General features: G+C 40.5%; 2 protein-coding genes across 9 annotated transcripts in view; both read left to right on the forward strand.

The window, feature by feature from the left end:
• The first annotated feature begins 148 nt into the window (after positions 1 to 148).
• Sec63 (translocation protein Sec63) lies at positions 149 to 15,298 on the forward strand. 3 transcript variants are annotated; one of them, XM_028305708.1, is made up of 12 exons: positions 149 to 338; positions 578 to 909; positions 1,214 to 1,384; positions 1,507 to 1,713; positions 1,978 to 2,206; positions 3,065 to 3,358; positions 3,604 to 3,730; positions 3,970 to 4,262; positions 5,792 to 5,994; positions 6,885 to 7,050; positions 9,332 to 9,453; positions 15,126 to 15,298. In XM_028305708.1, exons 1-12 carry the CDS (start codon positions 215 to 217, stop codon positions 15,174 to 15,176), a joined length of 2,319 nt encoding a protein of 772 aa, XP_028161509.1. In that variant the 5' UTR covers positions 149 to 214; the 3' UTR covers positions 15,177 to 15,298. The 3 variants fall into 3 exon arrangements, with proteins under 3 accessions (XP_028161509.1, XP_028161518.1, XP_028161526.1); XM_028305717.1 differs by lacking the exons at positions 9,332 to 9,453; positions 15,126 to 15,298 and adding an exon at positions 7,090 to 7,798 and having other exon boundaries at positions 6,885 to 6,901; XM_028305725.1 differs by lacking the exons at positions 6,885 to 7,050; positions 9,332 to 9,453; positions 15,126 to 15,298 and adding an exon at positions 7,077 to 7,798 and having other exon boundaries at positions 5,792 to 5,998.
• A 1,235-nt stretch (positions 15,299 to 16,533) lies between these two features.
• Positions 16,534 to 17,216, forward strand: part of Zasp52 (Z band alternatively spliced PDZ-motif protein 52) — a 45,038-nt gene continuing 44,355 nt past the window's right edge. For 3 of the 6 annotated variants that reach the window (XM_028305785.1, XM_028305749.1, XM_028305756.1), the window contains exon 1: positions 16,537 to 16,759. The gene's annotated coding sequence lies outside the window, so the exon portion shown is untranslated. Of the gene's footprint in view, positions 16,760 to 17,216 lie in introns of all 6 variants that reach the window. The other 3 variants (XM_028305769.1, XM_028305777.1, XM_028305743.1) reach the window with 2 other exon arrangements.

Consider the following 17,216-nt stretch of genomic DNA (forward strand, 5'->3'; position numbering starts at 1 on the left):
CCTATTTGCTGAAAATGGATATAAATCGTGATAAATCAATTACGATCTCGAGAATTTCCAAAAAATAATCAGCAAAAAACCGAATTTTTTAATCTGTTCTGCTGTCTGTCTATGTGACACGAATGAATGACATTATGACACGTCTCCCATCGCACTCGTGTATCTGTGCGTGTCGTGATTCTAATGATTTTCTTTTTTGTATTGAAAATTAATAATGGGTGGCCAAAAATTTGAATATGATGAAAGTGGATCTACATTCTTTTACTTCGTTCTCTCTTTCCTAGCCCTAATACTGGTACCGGCGACGATTTATTATTGGCCTAGGAAGAGGAAAGAAGGTGAGTTTACAAATACGATTTACAGTTAAATTATTGAAAATTACTTAATAATCCAATGAATTATTATTTGTTTTAACAAAACTCAGAAATATAGCATAGGTATCTTATGAAAACAATATTTACTGTAACTCAAACGGTATACGTGAACGTGAAGGCTAGTTATTAGGCTTCTTCTACACCACTTTGATGTCTAAATGTCGGCAATTATTTTTATGTATAAAATGCTTTCTTCTTTCCAGATCCTGCCAAACGTGCAGAATTATGTCAATGTCCAAACTGTATAAAGAAACAAATAATCATAGAACAATCACAACCCTACAAAGGGGTTAAAAATTTCTTTATAAAACTAGCAATTATATCAGGATGGGTTTTGCTTGGCTTTTTGGCGTATAAAGTTTCACAATTTGATTATGAGATGTCCAATTTTGATCCCTATGAGATACTGGGCCTGCCACCTGGTGCTACTCAAGCCGAGATAAAAAAATCGTATCGCAAACAATCTCTAATTCTTCATCCAGATAAAGAAACTGGTGATGAAAAAGCCTTTATGAAGCTTACCAAGGCATACCAGGTATGTAGTTTGGTCCAAGTATGTTTCTGTGAACTTATGAAAAATAGAAAAGTTGAGAAAAAATAATAACTGTTTCAATGAAAAAGATCATCTTATTATTATAAGATGATCTTTTTCTTCATCTTATAAGATGATCTTTTTCATTGAAACAGTTATTATTTTTCTTCATCTTATAAGATGATCTTTTTCATTGAAACAGTTATTATTTTTTCTCAACTTTTCTATTTTTCATAAGTTAATTATGAAGGAACAGTACTTAAATATTTAAGTGGACTTTTTTAATACATTTTATCATTGTTACTAGGCTCTTACTGATGATGAGGCTCGAAGAAACTGGGAGAAATATGGAAACCCTGATGGGCCTGGTGCCATGAGCTTTGGTATTGCTCTACCAAGCTGGATTGTTGAGAAAGAGAACAGTGTGTGGGTTCTTGGGTTATATGCATTAGTTTTTATGGTTGCCCTTCCAACTGCGGTGAGTTAATATCATAATAATTTTTGCATTTCATTCCATCAAAGCTAGGTATATTACTGAATTTACTGATAGTTTCTTACTGTTAAACTGTTCATTTTTTCAAAATAATTGTTTTCTTTCAGGTTGGTATGTGGTGGTATAGGTCAATTAGATTCTCAGGAGAGCAAGTTTTATTAGATACTACACAAATGTATTTCTATTTTTGCCATAAAACACCGTCAATGCCTTTGAAGCGAGCTCTTATGATTCTGGCTGCGTCTTGTGAGTTTGATAGAAGACATAACTCTGAAGTTATTGAGAGAATTACTGATAATGAGGAAGTTCCAATGGTATGTAATTTTAGGTGGTACTTAATTAAATTATATCATATTGTATTATTGTTTTGTACACAGTATTGTTGAATACCAGATGCCTATGCTAGTTTCTTCCTAAATATCAAGGACCAAGAGACACTTTACTAAGCTACAAAACTAAGTAAAAATATGCTAGAGGTCTAAATATTCTTAAAAAGATTTACATAAATAACTAAATAAAAAACAATAAAAAGTCTCAAGACATAATTTGCACAATAAATAAACGTTGAAATATTTTAGCTGCTTCGTGAGCTGCCAAACTTAGGTGAGAAGAACAAAGAGCAGCCGCTGTGTCGTCCGTACAGTATTAAAGCGCGGGCGTTGCTGCACGCGCACCTCTCTCGCATGAAGCTGCCTCCCGACACGCTGGAGTGCGACCGCCGGTACATAGTGGCGCGCTGCCCCGACCTCATTGTGGAGATGGTCAACTGCGTCAACCAGCTGATCGCCCTCGCGTATGCTAGGAGAAGTGAGTATACGATTCATGTGGCTGTAGGTTTATAGAGACAGTTCGATAGATGCGTTGCTGCACTGCCTTCCGAGACGCTGGAGTGCGACCGCCGGTACATAGTGGCGCGCTGCCCAGATCCTCATTGTGGAGATGGTCAACTGCGTCAACCAGCTGATCGCCCTCGCTTATGCTAGGAGAAGTGGGTATATTATTTATGTGACTGTGGGTTACGATGTTACGATTTTGATACTTTCAATATTATTCCGACCGTTGATTAATCATGAGTCGGTTCCTATTTTTACAATGAAAAAAAAAATGAAGCTCAGTTAGACTGATGGTTCAATGTGACTTGTGAAGCATAGATTTTTTTCGCACAATCTGTCTACCTTGCCCATGCCTACATTGCCCTGACTACACTGAGAGCATTATTATTAATTAATCAGTGACTTACAGACATGTCGCTCGCAATCGCTGCGCGATCCGCCGTGACGTGCTCCCCCTGTGCGTAATTGCACTCTTCTGCATCCTGGACGCACAAATCAAAAATATCTTAGTTCTGTTTTGAAATCTTTCTCCTTTTTCAAAGATTTGCAAACTAAATTGTAAAACCCAGGGCATCTATTATCTCGTGAAACCCCAAGTGGTCTCATCAGACCGCGTAACAATTGATTTGTATCGTTTCTCGATTTGCTGATACAGTCAGCACCAAATGGTTTGTGACACCCAAAGTGGCCAAAAAGTTCGCAACACGTCTTTGATGCAATTGGAAATTGGAATAAGGTAATGTTGTCAACTTTTTGGCCGCTTTGATTGTCACGAACTTTTTGACGCTAACTGTACTTGAAAGATTATTAAACAGATAATCTTTTGTCCTAGTACCTCGTTTACCAACAATCGAAACCATCGAGAACTGCATGAAGCTCTCCCCAATGATCGTCCAAGCACTGTGGGAGTACAAATCGCCTTTACTGCAACTACCGTACATCACCGAGGACCACCTGAAGTACTTCACGAATCGGAAGAAGCACATCAAATCGCTGCTGCAGCTAGCTCAGTTGCCAGGCGAAGAAAGGAGACAAGTTCTGCGGTTCCTCAACGATAAGCAATATGAAGACCTGATGAAAGCGCTGGGAAATATGCCTTATATTCATTTCCAAATTAACACAGAAGGTATGTTATTGAAAATAATATCTTGTACTTACTATATGCGTGTACTAACATTCCTATGAATAACGGAACTGTGACGTGTGTCGTGAGTTCGTGACACTAATTTGATGTGGCAGTGTAGAATACTAATTGAAAAGGAAAAGCCAATGAGTGTGTACAATAAACTACACAGGTAATTGGTAAAGCCAGTTAAAAATTAATTATGAGGTAATTAGCTTCAATTTTAAGGATATTTGTTTTCATTTCAGTAATTGATGACGAGAACTCTACTGTGGTAACGGCCGGCGCTATAGTGACCGTCACCGTCTTTTTGAGACGAACCAATATGAGGGAACTGTTTGGCGACACCACGATCAAGGAAAAGGAAACTATCAAGTAAGACTGTTTATGATCATATCACAGGTTCATACTTTTGTTTGAATTATGCGTTTGTTGAGTTAAGAGATATTTTATAAATCGCGCTTACCCTTTGTTTAAGTTTGACTTACTTTGACTTATGGTCCTATGTCCCCTAGATGGGCCAGAGGGCGTCCAAATTGTGTGTGTGTGTGTGTCCAAAAGTTTGGAAGTGTAATATTTTTCCTTTTTTTTATTTTGAAACCTTATTTCCAAAGGGAAGACGAGGAGGGCGCCGGCGACAACGCCGAAAAGGAAAAAGGCGAGAACGACAAGAATGATAAAAATGACAAAAACGATAAGAAGGAGACATACAAGAGGCCAGTATGGATGAAGCAGCAGACAAAGAAACACCCCCAGTCGAAGAAAGCTAAGAAGCCGGCCGCTAACAAACAGCAGCCGGCCAAGCCCAGCCAGACCGCCACGCCGCCCCCGCCCAGCGACGCCAAGAAAACTAAGGAGGGGAAGGAACAGAAAGATCCGAATCAACCAAAGAAAAAAGACGACGATGGTAAGCAATCAATATTTTTAGTAACACAGTAATGTTAAAAATTATAATTCCAAGGCCAAACACAGTCCTCTTAAAACAAGTTAATTTTAGACCTAAAATCCCAATCATATGAGTGACTAGCATCCGCCCGCGACTTCGTACGCGTGGATCCGTTTTTTGTTTTTGTTTCGCTTTTATAGATAACTAGCTGACCCGGCGAACTTTGTTCCGCCTTAATGGCAATAAATAAGCAGACTTTTTTTTAATTTCGAACGGGATGAAAAGTATCCTATGTCCTTCTCCTGGCTCTAAACTACCTCCCTGACAATTTTCAGCTAAATCAGTTCAGCCGTTCTTGAGTTATAAGATAAGTGGAGTAACTAACACGACTTTCTTTTATATAATAGATATAGATTGATATTGTATTGTGCTCATGATATCCATAGCCTATTTAAATATTTTTATATTTTAAAACGACACCACAATCGAAGTTTGTAGTATTTTCAATACGATTCGCTCGAAAAAACAAATCAATAAAAGAGAACACGAGATTTATGTGCTTGTATCACGAAATTATATCTTATCGGCATGTTTTTGATATAAATACATATTTCTAATTAGAAAACTTCTTTTGACATTAATATTTACGATTATCACATCACACTAGACGTGATAAAGTATATAATTTAATTACGGTCCAATTGAAGATAATATTATAACCATCATGATTTAGCGTTGTGTTATTGAGTTGATTTACGACTTGGCTATAAAGGTATTATCTTATTTAAATCGAGGTAACCAACAAAAATACAAATTGTACGCGTTAATATTGTGGGCAGTATTAACATGGACTCAGGGTCCATACAGGGTTTAAAAGAATGCTACAAATGACTAACTGTACCTGGAATAAGTTGCCCACACTGGCCCATTTGTTGTCACGAAGTAGTGGTAGGGTAGGAGGGTTAAAGTAATACTGGTACTTGTAAAAACTTTTTATAAGCCCATTTGCAAAATAAGGTCAACCGAGGCAAGTGTAACACATTTTGATATCATGCTCAGTTAACATCCACACATTTTTATTGTATTGTGGTAAAACTTCAAAAGGTTTATGTCACTAAGCAAATTTAGCCCTATAGCGCCGTAATATGTGAAAAAATGTAATAAAATTACTCAAGTTATGAAATTGTCACACTTCCCACATAACCGGGGTAAGTGTAACACTTGCAATTTTATTTTACTATAACTTTATTATCTATGGTTTAAACAAACATAGTTTTTAAGGGTACTTAGCAATCAACAATCACATTGTGCCTCGTGCTGTTTACATTCGACTGGTGTTTTAAAATGGTGGATGTCCGTAAAATAGTAGAAACTGCGTACCGCGTTGTAAAACAGCACGGCAGCGTAGACGTGCTGCTAACGTTGATCAATATATGGCGCTTTAACGAAAAGCTTGTATTGTTTTCAATATTTGTAACTGTCGTAATAACCCCACTGTCACACTTGCCTCGGTTGACTTTAATTGAATTTGTATTTGAATTTCTTTCCAGCCGAAGAGTCGGACTTGGGCAGCTCGGACGAGTCCGGGACGCACAGCTCGGGGTCGGAAGACGAGTCACGCGACAAGTCGTCGGCCGCGGAGGAAGACGACGACGACCAGTGGGACAAGTTCCAGAAGCGGCTGCAGAAGCGCGAGCGCTTGGAAGGACGCTCCAAGAGCTCGCACCCTGTTCACTGCCCCTATTATCCTCAGGTAAAGTCAAAGTCAAAGTCAACATTTCTTTATTTGTTTAGACTAATAAATAGTTCTTACAAATCGTCATATGCTCTTAAGGAGCCTCTACATGTCTCATAATCTTTTTACCCTACCAGCGCTTCGAGACCAACATTTGGCAAGTGCTGAGAAGAAGCGCCGCAACAAACTAGTAGGGGGATACTTGGGGGAGGCCTTTGTCCAGCAGGACGTCCTTTGGCTGAAATGAACGAACAAACGAAACTACTAGATCTATTATTTAGGAATGATCTCCAGAATGGGCAGGGCACCTAGTACGCAGAACTGACAGCCGATGGGGTGGCAAGGTTCTGGAGTGCAGGCCACGTACTGAAAAGCGTAGCGTATCACGTCCACCCACAAGGTGGACCGACGACTTCATAAAGGTAGCAAGAAGGCGCTGGATGCAGGCCGCGCTACCAACCGGTCATTATGGAAATCATTGGACCATCAGTGGACATCCTATGGCTGAAATGATGATGATGATGATGGTCTCCAGAAATTCAACATAATCATAGGCTTGTGATAGGCGAAAAGTGACTAGATTTTTTTTTCTCTCCATTTTATATCTGCAATCGACTTTGGTCATAATCAGATGTTTTGTCTTGCTTTTTTGTGTTCTTAAGGAGGGGTATTTCAGTAAATTCTCTCCCTCGGTCTTCACTCATTCACGTAGCAATCCAGTCCAGCCTTCTAATATTCAGTCCAAGCCACTAGCATCTTTAGTGAAGTGACTAGATTGTAAATAATTGTTATTTAAGAACTTTAATGTAAAGTGTTATTGTGTTACTCTATTGTTCAAGTGAGCGCAATGTAAGTACCTTTTGTAAACAAGCTAGCTTATTAACATTGCATCTTTCTGATTTCGTCAGGAGAAACAAGAGTACTGGTGGTGCTACATCTGCGACCGCAAGTCGCACACGCTGCTGGCGGCGCCGGCGCACGTGACGGCGCTGGTGGACACGCACGAGCTGCAGCTGCGCTTCACGGCGCCGCGCTGGCCCGGCGTCTACACGCTCGCCTGCTGCCTGCGCTCCGGTGAGTGCTGCACTACACAGCTGTCCAACAAGAGTACTGGTGGTGCTACATCTGCGACCGCAAGTCGCACACGCTGCTGGCGGCGCCGGCGCACGTGACGGCGCTGGTGGACACGCACGAGCTGCAGCTGCGCTTCACGGCGCCGCGCTGGCCCGGCGTCTACACGCTCGCCTGCTGCCTGCGCTCCGGTGAGTGCTGCACTACACAGCTGTCCAACAAGAGTACTGGTGGTGCTACATCTGCGACCGCAAGTCGCACACGCTGCTGGCGGCGCCGGCGCACGTGACGGCGCTGGTGGACACGCACGAGCTGCAGCTGCGCTTCACGGCGCCGCGCTGGCCCGGCGTCTACACGCTCGCCTGCTGCCTGCGCTCCGGTGAGTGCTGCACTACACAGCTGTCCAACAAGAGTACTGGTGGTGCTACATCTGCGACCGCAAGTCGCACACGCTGCTGGCGGCGCCGGCGCACGTGACGGCGCTGGTGGACACGCACGAGCTGCAGCTGCGCTTCACGGCGCCGCGCTGGCCCGGCGTCTACACGCTCGCCTGCTGCCTGCGCTCCGGTGAGTGCTGCACTACACAGCTGTCCAACAAGAGTACTGGTGGTGCTACATCTGCGACCGCAAGTCGCACACGCTGCTGGCGGCGCCGGCGCACGTGACGGCGCTGGTGGACACGCACGAGCTGCAGCTGCGCTTCACGGCGCCGCGCTGGCCCGGCGTCTACACGCTCGCCTGCTGCCTGCGCTCCGGTAAACTGTTATGCTTGTTCTAAATCAAGGATGCACAAACTGACTGGGATTAGAGGCCACTCCGGCAGATTACGAGCTAAAAGCGGACCGCAGAAAATAAACAACTGAATTTCAGGTTGTTATTTTCGCTATTTTTATTAGGTCGCTGGCAGGCCGCACTGTTAACTATCCCTTTCCGTTTTTGCTTACGCTCTTATCAAATGGTGATTCTTTGCGATAGAACGAGACGATATGACAGGCAATGGATAGTTAACACTGTTGCCGATGGTACATACAAGGTAATTTTGTAATCAGTAAGGTCAACCGAGGCAAGTGTGACACATTTTGATATCATGCTCAGTTAACATCCACATATTTTTATTCTTTAATTGGGGTAAAATTTCAAAAGATTCGTCATTAATGTTCTATAAATGATGATTTATGTCACTAAGCAAATTTAGCCCTATAGCGCCGCAATATCTGACAAAATGTAATAAAACACACACTGTGAAACTGTCACACTTCCCACATTTAACCGGGGTAAGTGTAACACTTGCAATTTTATTTTACTATAACTTTATTATCTTTGGTTCAAAGAAATATATTTTGTGAAGGATACTTAAATCAGCATATTTTAGAGTCTATTTCACTTGTATGGTTTTTATTGCATAATATGAATTTTTGCCTTGACCAAGGCAAGTGCGCCAATTTCCTACTAAAATAGTGATGTGCTTATTTTATCGACGACGATTTCCTTTTTTTGGTGATTTTCGAGCTCGGCTCGGCGCTTACCGAGTCACGGTCTCAACTAAAGAACTCGTTTACCCCAGCGGTTATTAGTTGTTCGACAGGCATGATCAGTACACTGCCACTTAAGCTTGGTTACCCGGAGTGACGCTCAAAAGTTTAGTGGTTAGAAGTGAGTGAGAACACTCAATTTAGTTGGCCAAATATTGTCCAGCCCAGCTAGATCTTCCTATCAGGGGGCGTAATGTGAGTTTACGTTAAACGCATTCGATGTAGACTGCATAAAAAGTGACATTAAATGTATGACGGATTGTATAGCGGTCCTAGCGGAAACTTTCAGGAACTAAAATCTTTATATATTTTTTAACGCGCTCGCTAGTGACGACGTTTGATATAAACTCACACTAAGACCTCAGTGCACTGCTACTTAAGCTTTCTAATCCGGAGTGACGCTCAAAAGTTTAGTGGTTAGAAATGAGTGAAGACTCGACTTAGTTTGCCAAATACCGACAGCCCAGCTAGATCTTCCTATCAGCTAATCGAAAGCGTCTTCTTAAATACACCATGCATATGCTCATCGCCCACAAGATGTCCACCTTGTCGGCGACCGACGACCTCATAAAGGTAGCAGGAATGCGCTGGACGCAGGCCGCTACCAACCGGGTAACATGGAAAACATTGAGGAGGCCAATGTTCAGCAGTGGAAGTCCTACGGCTGAGATGATGATGATGTGCTATGCTAATCGAAGGCGTCTTCTCAATAATACACCATGCATATGCTCATCGTGCCACGTTTCCCACAGATTCGTACATCGGCATGGACCAGCAGCAGGACATGAAGCTGGACGTGAAGGAGGCGGCCGCCGTCCCCGTGGAGCACCCGCAGTGGGACCTCAGCGACTCCGACACCGACAACAACGACCAGGTCAGTGGACATGTACAATTGTACACTCACCGTGTCACATCCCCTTTATGGTGCGTCCAGACTGGGCGAATGGGCTCGCGCGGCAAACTCAACATCCTGTGGGCTGAGTGTGAGTTTAAAAAATATATGAAAATTTTAGTTTTTGATAGTTTCCCGCTAGGGGCGCTGTACAATTTGTCATACATTTAATGTCATTTGTTGACGCGCTCAAAAAAACTCACACTCAGCCCTCTGCTCACTCAAGAGCAGAGTGAGTAGAATGACCAGCGTGCCGCGCGAGCACGTTCGCCCAGTGTGGACGCACCATTAGACGAAAGGTCGGTTAAACTCAAAAGTGCTTGTGCACACCACGTTTTTTAAACGCGCCGATGAAGCACGTTTTAGAAACGCTCGTCGACGATGCGCTTTATTCCCATAAGGCCGCTGCCTCAATTTTGCGGGCAGTGGCGCGGCGGCGGTTGCGTTTGAATGGCAAGATGTTTTGCGTAAAATCAAATAGACCAAACTGTGGAATGGACTGTCGTCTGCGGTGTTTCCGGACAGATACGACCTGCAAGCTTTCAAGAAGAGAGCGTATCTTCACCTTAAGGCGATTAGAGTCCTCAATGACCTTGAGCGTTTGACCTTCACGCTTCGCACAACACCCGCGCACCCCGCACGAAAACTCCGATTTGACACCGATCAAAATTACACGGGCATAGGTAGGTACAGAAAAGAAGCTCTTTCTTCATACATTACTGCCTATTATTTTAAACTTGAATTGATGAACCTTGATGTCGATGTCATTCAACACAGGCGCAAGTGATGGCCCGAAATGTTCTAAACTAGCGCACCGTATAGTAAGGTATTTATATTTAGTTTTGTATGCTCTAAAAAGAATAGAATAAAAAATAAAGATTCTATCATTACTCAATTTATATGACTAAAAGCTCGTCGCGAGATTTACTTGTGTAAACAGAAATACATTCATAACGTAACTTAATTTTAAAGTAAATCTAAAAAAAACACGGATAGGTAAATAATAGGTACATCTACAAGAACTTACCTAAATCTCGTAACAAGCTTTTAGTCAGATAAATTGCGTAAGGACAGAATCTAGGTATATAATATACCTTGATTTTTTAGAATCCAGCAGAGATGTAAACAAACACTTTCATACACAATTACACCATAATCACTTAGGTGTTCATAATATCATACACATTATTTAACAAGCCCATGAAACCAACTTTATTTTCACGTTTAAACAAGTTTGAAATCAATCTTTGAAACAAATTATTTTAGCAAAATACGTGGACGATGTGAATTTGTGAGACTTGTCAAATTGACTTGACGTTTAAAATCATGTGTTATCTCCATATTGTCTATGACTTGTCTCTGACACATCAGTGCTGTAACCTATGAGTCATAGACAATAATCTGTAAATTTAATCGATATTATTTTAAGTATTCACTTATTCCGATTACTGATTAATTTTAAATAAAAAATATACGATACTTTGTTTAGTTTTCCAGCGATAACTTCGACAATATTGGAGATAACGTAAAATTATTTTTCGACTTTTAGTGTATACTTTTTCGGAGTCAGTTTAATTTTTAGTCGGTTTTATTTAAACGAAATTATTTTACTTTTTTATGCAATTATGCTTACGTATTTTCCTACATAAGTAAATAAAATAAAAGAATTTTGCAACTATTTGAAGTTTAATAACTTTACGGATATCATTGATTGTTTTACTGTCCAGTGTGTTTTTTGATTACATCTGTGCATACAGTTTGTTTCCTGTTCTCGAAACTTTCATAATCAGTTCACATTCAGTGTTGCGACTTTGTTGCATATTTTTAGTATTTTGACGATCACCCGGCGATGATACGCAAGTACTACAATAATTTCACTTCGCGATTAACGAGAGGTTTTGTCGCATCACTAGTTCACAGACTAAAAATATTTTTATGTCAGTTGGCCATTTTTGATGACATTTCTGCTGATTTCTAAAAAATTAGACTGTAGAAAAAGACACGTTCCAAATTAGTGAAGGAATGTTAGATAGATACTTATCACTGCATTCATTTTCAAAGCTCTCATGGCCGCATATTTCATCGAACCATTTTTTCGAGGCATTTTCATAAACTCAATCAGATGTCGTTATTTATGTCGGTATATGCGCGAAATAAAGACTTTGAATTACGTATTATTGCATACTTATAATCTTTTATCTGAGCTTTTATCTCAAGAATAAAATTGTCATTTTGACAAAATATTTCCCATACGGAGACTGTCAATAGGCCAATTTTATTCTCCATTTAAAAGTTTCGATGCATTCAAAAATCATAAAATAACTAAAAATATAAGGTTCATAGTACCAACGAAAAAACAGATCAGGTTCCTAAGTCAACGCGCATATATTTTTGGGTTCCGAACCTCAAAAGGAAACAACTAATTATTTAACCCTTATAGGATTACTCTGTTATTCGTCCGTCTGTCTGTCAAGACCCTTTTTTCATATGTATAGATAACAGCACTTAACATAAAAAATATGGTCTCAATGTCGACTTTCAGTAGCAACAGCTTTCAATAGCTGCAGATTTTGAAACAATATTTATTTTGCAAAAACGTGCGATAAGATACTTGTATAAAATGAAAGCAAGAGCATCCCTTAGAGAATTGTTTAAAGAAATTGGCATTCTCACGGCCGACTTCACAATACATCTTAAACTGTATTCTATTTATTCAAAAAAATATTACTGAATTCAAAAAGAAAAGTGATATTCACCAAATTAACACTAGAAATAAAAATAAATTGGCTATTCCCGCTTTTAGACTTAATAAAGTGTTTGCCTTTTTTATAGGACAAGGTATCCATTTTTATAACAAAGTCCCTGATAAATATAAAGAGCTACCGTATAATAAATTTAAAGATATAGTTAAAGATCACATGCTTAAAAAAGCCTATTATACAACTCGAGATTTTCTTAATGATAAGTCATCCTGGGAGTAGGATTATGGTCCTCTCATGCTCGCACTAAAAAGAATTAAAATGAAAAGTAATGTATAATAAACTCATAATATTTTCTCAAATGTTATAGTGTCATGCTTCTCAATCTGGACTGTTACTTAGCTTTATTTTTAGTTTTTTATTTTAAAGAGATAACTTGGAATTGTCATTCTCACTAAAATGTCTCTGGGGTGGTGGCGTAGTGAGGCGGGTCGTTACATTCCCTCTAATATGGTCGAGTGAAGCGATGGCTGGTTCACTCGTCATGTCTGTGAACAGGCGCTGCTTTCGGGGACTGGTCAATCCAAGAATCATGGTATAAATTTGACCTAGTAAATAAATAACGGAATATATTTTCTACTTTTACTTATCTAGTGCAGTTTGTTTTGGAGTCGATTTTTTTACACTAATAGATTCTATTTAGGTAGATAATAGCGTCCAAGCATGCCTTAATTCAATCGTATCGTCTGACTGAACGTACTCTATGAACAACTCTGACATAAAATATATTGTCAAACAAAGGCTGGGTTGCACCATCTTATTTTAAATTTGACAAAAGTCAAATATCTGTCAAACTCCATACAAAAAAACACCGGTTATCGCCAAAGCTACGGTCAAAGTTAGGTCACGTCAGGTGGTGCAACTCAGCCAAAGAAAAAATTCATTTTGATCGCTAACGTCAGTTTGCAGCGAGTAACACAACCTCCCCGTCTGAAGGCCAGCGGCCGACTGCCGCCCGCACCCCGCGAAGGCCCCCTCAACAGCAAAACGTTCGGAATTTATCACAAGTAAAATTTATGAATGAAAGTAATGTTCGATTGAAAAACGCAACGTGTCATTTAAAGATTAAAGAATTCTTAATCTATTCGTGCAAAAATCTTTAAAATTAACATAGCCGTTTGGGAGGAGTAGGGAATTGAAGTAAAAAATCGATGTCCCGTATTTATTTTTTTAATCCACAACAAAGAGACGTAGGAAAAATTCAAACGTGTCAAATGTAGTCATTGAACTGTTGTATAACATATATTTTTTTCAACTATTTCTGTCCAGCAGTAAAAGAGGAGTAGGCTTTACAAAATGACCATTTCACGCGGATTGAGGACACTAATCGCCTTAAAGGCCGGCAACGCACCTGTAACGCCCCTGGGTCTGCGGGTGTCTATGGGCGACAGTAATCACTTACCATCAGGTGATCCGTCTGCTCGTTTGCCTCCTGTCACATAAAAAAAAAAGACTCGTCCACGAAAACTACGGCGCGGCAGCGGGACGGGAGCGGGCGATAAGCGGTGCATTCTGTCAAGCGGTGACCGCCCGCGCGTCTGCGCATTAGGAATAGATTTGACATTTCTTTCGCGAACATAAACAATCACAACACAACGATTTCCCCGAGATAAAACTTCTAGCAAACTAGCAAGAAGAATATTACTGATATCGAAGATTAAAGATGACTAGGCAGCATGGTCTTTGACCTTAGATTGTTCCAGAAGGAACGAATAGAACCAAAAAAAGCAATTTACCCGTTGGTTTCGAGAACGGGCCTGCGTTGCCCGCGCCGCTGCCCCCGAAAATCGAGGCATCGGCCTAAGTCTACAGGCTGCATCCGACTTGCGTATGTATAATGTATAGCTACGAGCGCGCATTGTCGGCGCGTTTAATAAACGTTGTGTGCACGCACAGGCCCTAACATTCATTTATTTTTTGCAAAAACGGGACTGTTTCCACCTCTCATTCCTAATTCTGTAACTCCTGTGTACCTAGTCAGGGCCTACAACTTGCCAATAAAAACTCAACCAGTAAAGGCCAAGTTTGTTCCGGCGGAAAGTAAACTATCATTGGACCCGCAACGAAATTCGATATGAGTTGATCCTTATCTTCGACCGCTTTACTATGTTTTTCTGATTTTTTGCAATAGGAAATATGCATGATTATGTTCTTAAAAATAATAATCATTATCATTAGGTCATTCACTCTCCATTGCAGAAACACGACCCTCCAATTTATCAGAAATAGGCTAATGCAAACCCCTACCACTGCTTAGCAAATTATTATGGGCCAGCTAACCTGAGAAGAAGCAGCGCAACAAACCGCCGTGATATTAGAATAAAAAAGTTTTTTGTATCGACTTTGCGTCGGTCAATGGTCACGGTCACGGTCATGGCCACGAAAAAGATAGTCTGCGTTTATAATGCAATTTACACCTAGAAAATTATAGGGATGTAGTATATTAACTCAAATTCGATAATTTGTTGCACATTCATCATTCGATCGACGAATTTTGTTCCATATTAGTGCTGAATCAGCTACTCTTTATTTATTTGTTCAATTTTTTACCCCGTTGTTTGTCTCACTACGCGCTATCTGCATAATCTGCCTATTCTGTAAATTCGTTAACGTGTACGCGAAATTCAATTAAGATCTTGTTTTCAATATTTAGCTTGCCGTCGCACAGTCGCCGCCCAAATCTTTGTAGCGATCTAAAGGACTTAAATTAGGTGAAATTCGATCCAATTAATTAGGTATTTTTATAGAACCGATATATTGTTTTTTGACCTAGAAAATCATTAGTTGCTCATTTGGCCATCCATCCAAGAATAACAAAGAACGATTCTTTTTTGTTTTTTTTTTATCTACAACACGTCATTCAAGTTCGATGCTAATTAATAATTTTGTCAACAGGGAGGCAACGAAAGCGAGTTCACAACAGACGACGAGGTCGAGGAGGAGTAGTCGCAGATTACCTAAGTTATTTTTATAGAGTTTATTATAATTATTGCGGTGTGCGGTGTATGCTGAATAATTTGTTGTATGGATGGAGCGTGAAAGAATATAATGTTTTATATTCCAATTTTGATTTTTATTTCAACAACATTAATCTTAGTAATTTAGTATCGACGCGTTACAGCTTTAATTAATTTTACGCCAAATGTATCTACTCTATTCAAGAGTATTTTATTTTTAAATGTCTTCAGCATACATTGAACAGTTTATGTGCCATATGTAGTAGCAGTTGTTACAGCTCATTTGATATCGAAGTTAACACTCAATATTGTGCTAAGCAACGCAGTGGCGGCGTAGCATAGGTTGGCACCCGGGGCGGCACCCCCCCTCCCCCGTCATAATATAAATTATAGCCTAAGGCACCCCAGAATGGCACCCCCCCTGTCATGACATCACGACCGTCCTTGCCATGCAGATGCGCCAGTGAGTACTAATCTGCGCGACTTTGTCACCCCCTGATGCTTGGCACCCGGGGCGGACCGCCCCCACCGCCCCCCCCTTACGCCGCTACTGAAGCAACGTTTTCAAATTAGTAAATAAAAGATGATTAATTTGCCATGTTAATAAATATGCTTCAGACACCACACAACTGACTATCTTGGGTTATCCGTTGTTACTTTTGAACAACGGAATAAAGCTGGTATTTGATTAGATAAAAGATTTTCAATTTTGTTTCATTATTAAATTACGTGAGACGCTTATGCAGTAGAAATGGTACTATTATTGTTTGTGAGTGATGCATCATGCATAAATAGCAAAATTCATTTTAGATTTTTTATTTACTTTAATTGCCATCATTTTCGTCTGATTGAAGCTAAGGAGCTTCGAACTTTATGTCCATACTTTCTGTATTTCTACTACTGGCGCGTCGTAACCAAAGGTTAAGAACCAGTGCGAACAATGAGAACACTTGTCCGAATGCATTAAGTCCATCTTTCTGTATTCTTTTGTAGCTATGAAGTGAAATTGAATATGAAGTGGGATTGAAGTACATAATTACGAGGCGAGCATGAAAAGGTGAGTGGCGGGCTGATGAAGAACAGGAAAACAAAAGGAAAAATAAAGCGAGAAGCCGAGAAAATATGGAACAGGTATGTATCCTCGAATGCAATAAAAAATGTCTAAGCGCGATTTAGATGGGATTCGAAGTCGCTGAGACGGTTGAGAATGCGAAAAAAGTGCAGAAAAAAATTGCGTCGAATATTTAGCTGGTGATGTAGGTCGTGTGTAGGTGCTAAGCCACGGGCAGCGGGCAGCCTGCAGCACAGGGTGGCGCGAGGGTATCGTCCTCGGGCCGCAGGCTGCCGGCGCCCCCCGCTCGCTCGGTCATACATGCTCACTCGCGCGCCGCCGCTCGCCGCAGCACCACGACCGAACGACCGACGCCCGCGCCCGGTGTCGTATTACCGCTCTAAAAATATCCCGCGAGCGCGATCGCCTATTTAGAAACGGTCGCGCGCCGTGTTTTGAACCAGTGATTGACAGTGTCGAGTGAAGAAAACTCCCCGAATCCGCGAATATCTACCGCAGACGTGAGTATCCCTGCGAAAGGGCGACCGCCCTCGCCGATATTATGTTACAGTATCGCGATTTTAAAATAAACAGCTGTTCTCGGAATCGATAGCGATGCGCTAATTTGGGATTACGCTTACTGTTGAAGTTTTAAGAAATATGAGATGAACACGTATGCCACATTATCGCTAATATTTGTATGAATTATAGGTATGAAGTCCCTACTTTATTAATAATGCACCCTGTAATCCAATGAGAATGTTATTAGAAACTTTGTCCTGTCGAAATATATTTTAACCGCACTTAAAAATTAGTGAGATCATATTTCAAACATTTAGTGCAAACATCGTTATTTTCCCTTATGGAATATCTATGTTGTACGAATAACATTGTAAGTACAATAACAAATAACTAACATAATACATATTTGACATTCATCACACGAAGAATATTATGACAGCATTGTTGAGGAAAATG

This window comes from Ostrinia furnacalis, unplaced genomic scaffold (assembly GCF_004193835.3).
Source record: "Ostrinia furnacalis isolate ACB-3 unplaced genomic scaffold, ASM419383v2 OfSCF0183, whole genome shotgun sequence".
Classification (NCBI taxonomy): domain Eukaryota; kingdom Metazoa; phylum Arthropoda; class Insecta; order Lepidoptera; family Crambidae; genus Ostrinia; species Ostrinia furnacalis.

What these genes read in the sequence shown, in the direction of transcription:
- Sec63 (XM_028305708.1), top strand. Translation starts at nt 215, where the DNA reads ATGGGTGGCCAAAAATTTGAATATGATGAAAGTGGATCTACATTCTTT. An exon ending in ACTGCCCCTATTATCCTCAG is followed by an intron (nt 5,995 to 6,884) that starts GTAAAGTCAAAG and finishes TGATTTCGTCAG; the next exon opens with GAGAAACAAGAGTACTGGTG. An exon ending in ACACCGACAACAACGACCAG is followed by an intron (nt 9,454 to 15,125) that starts GTCAGTGGACAT and finishes TTTTGTCAACAG; the next exon opens with GGAGGCAACGAAAGCGAGTT.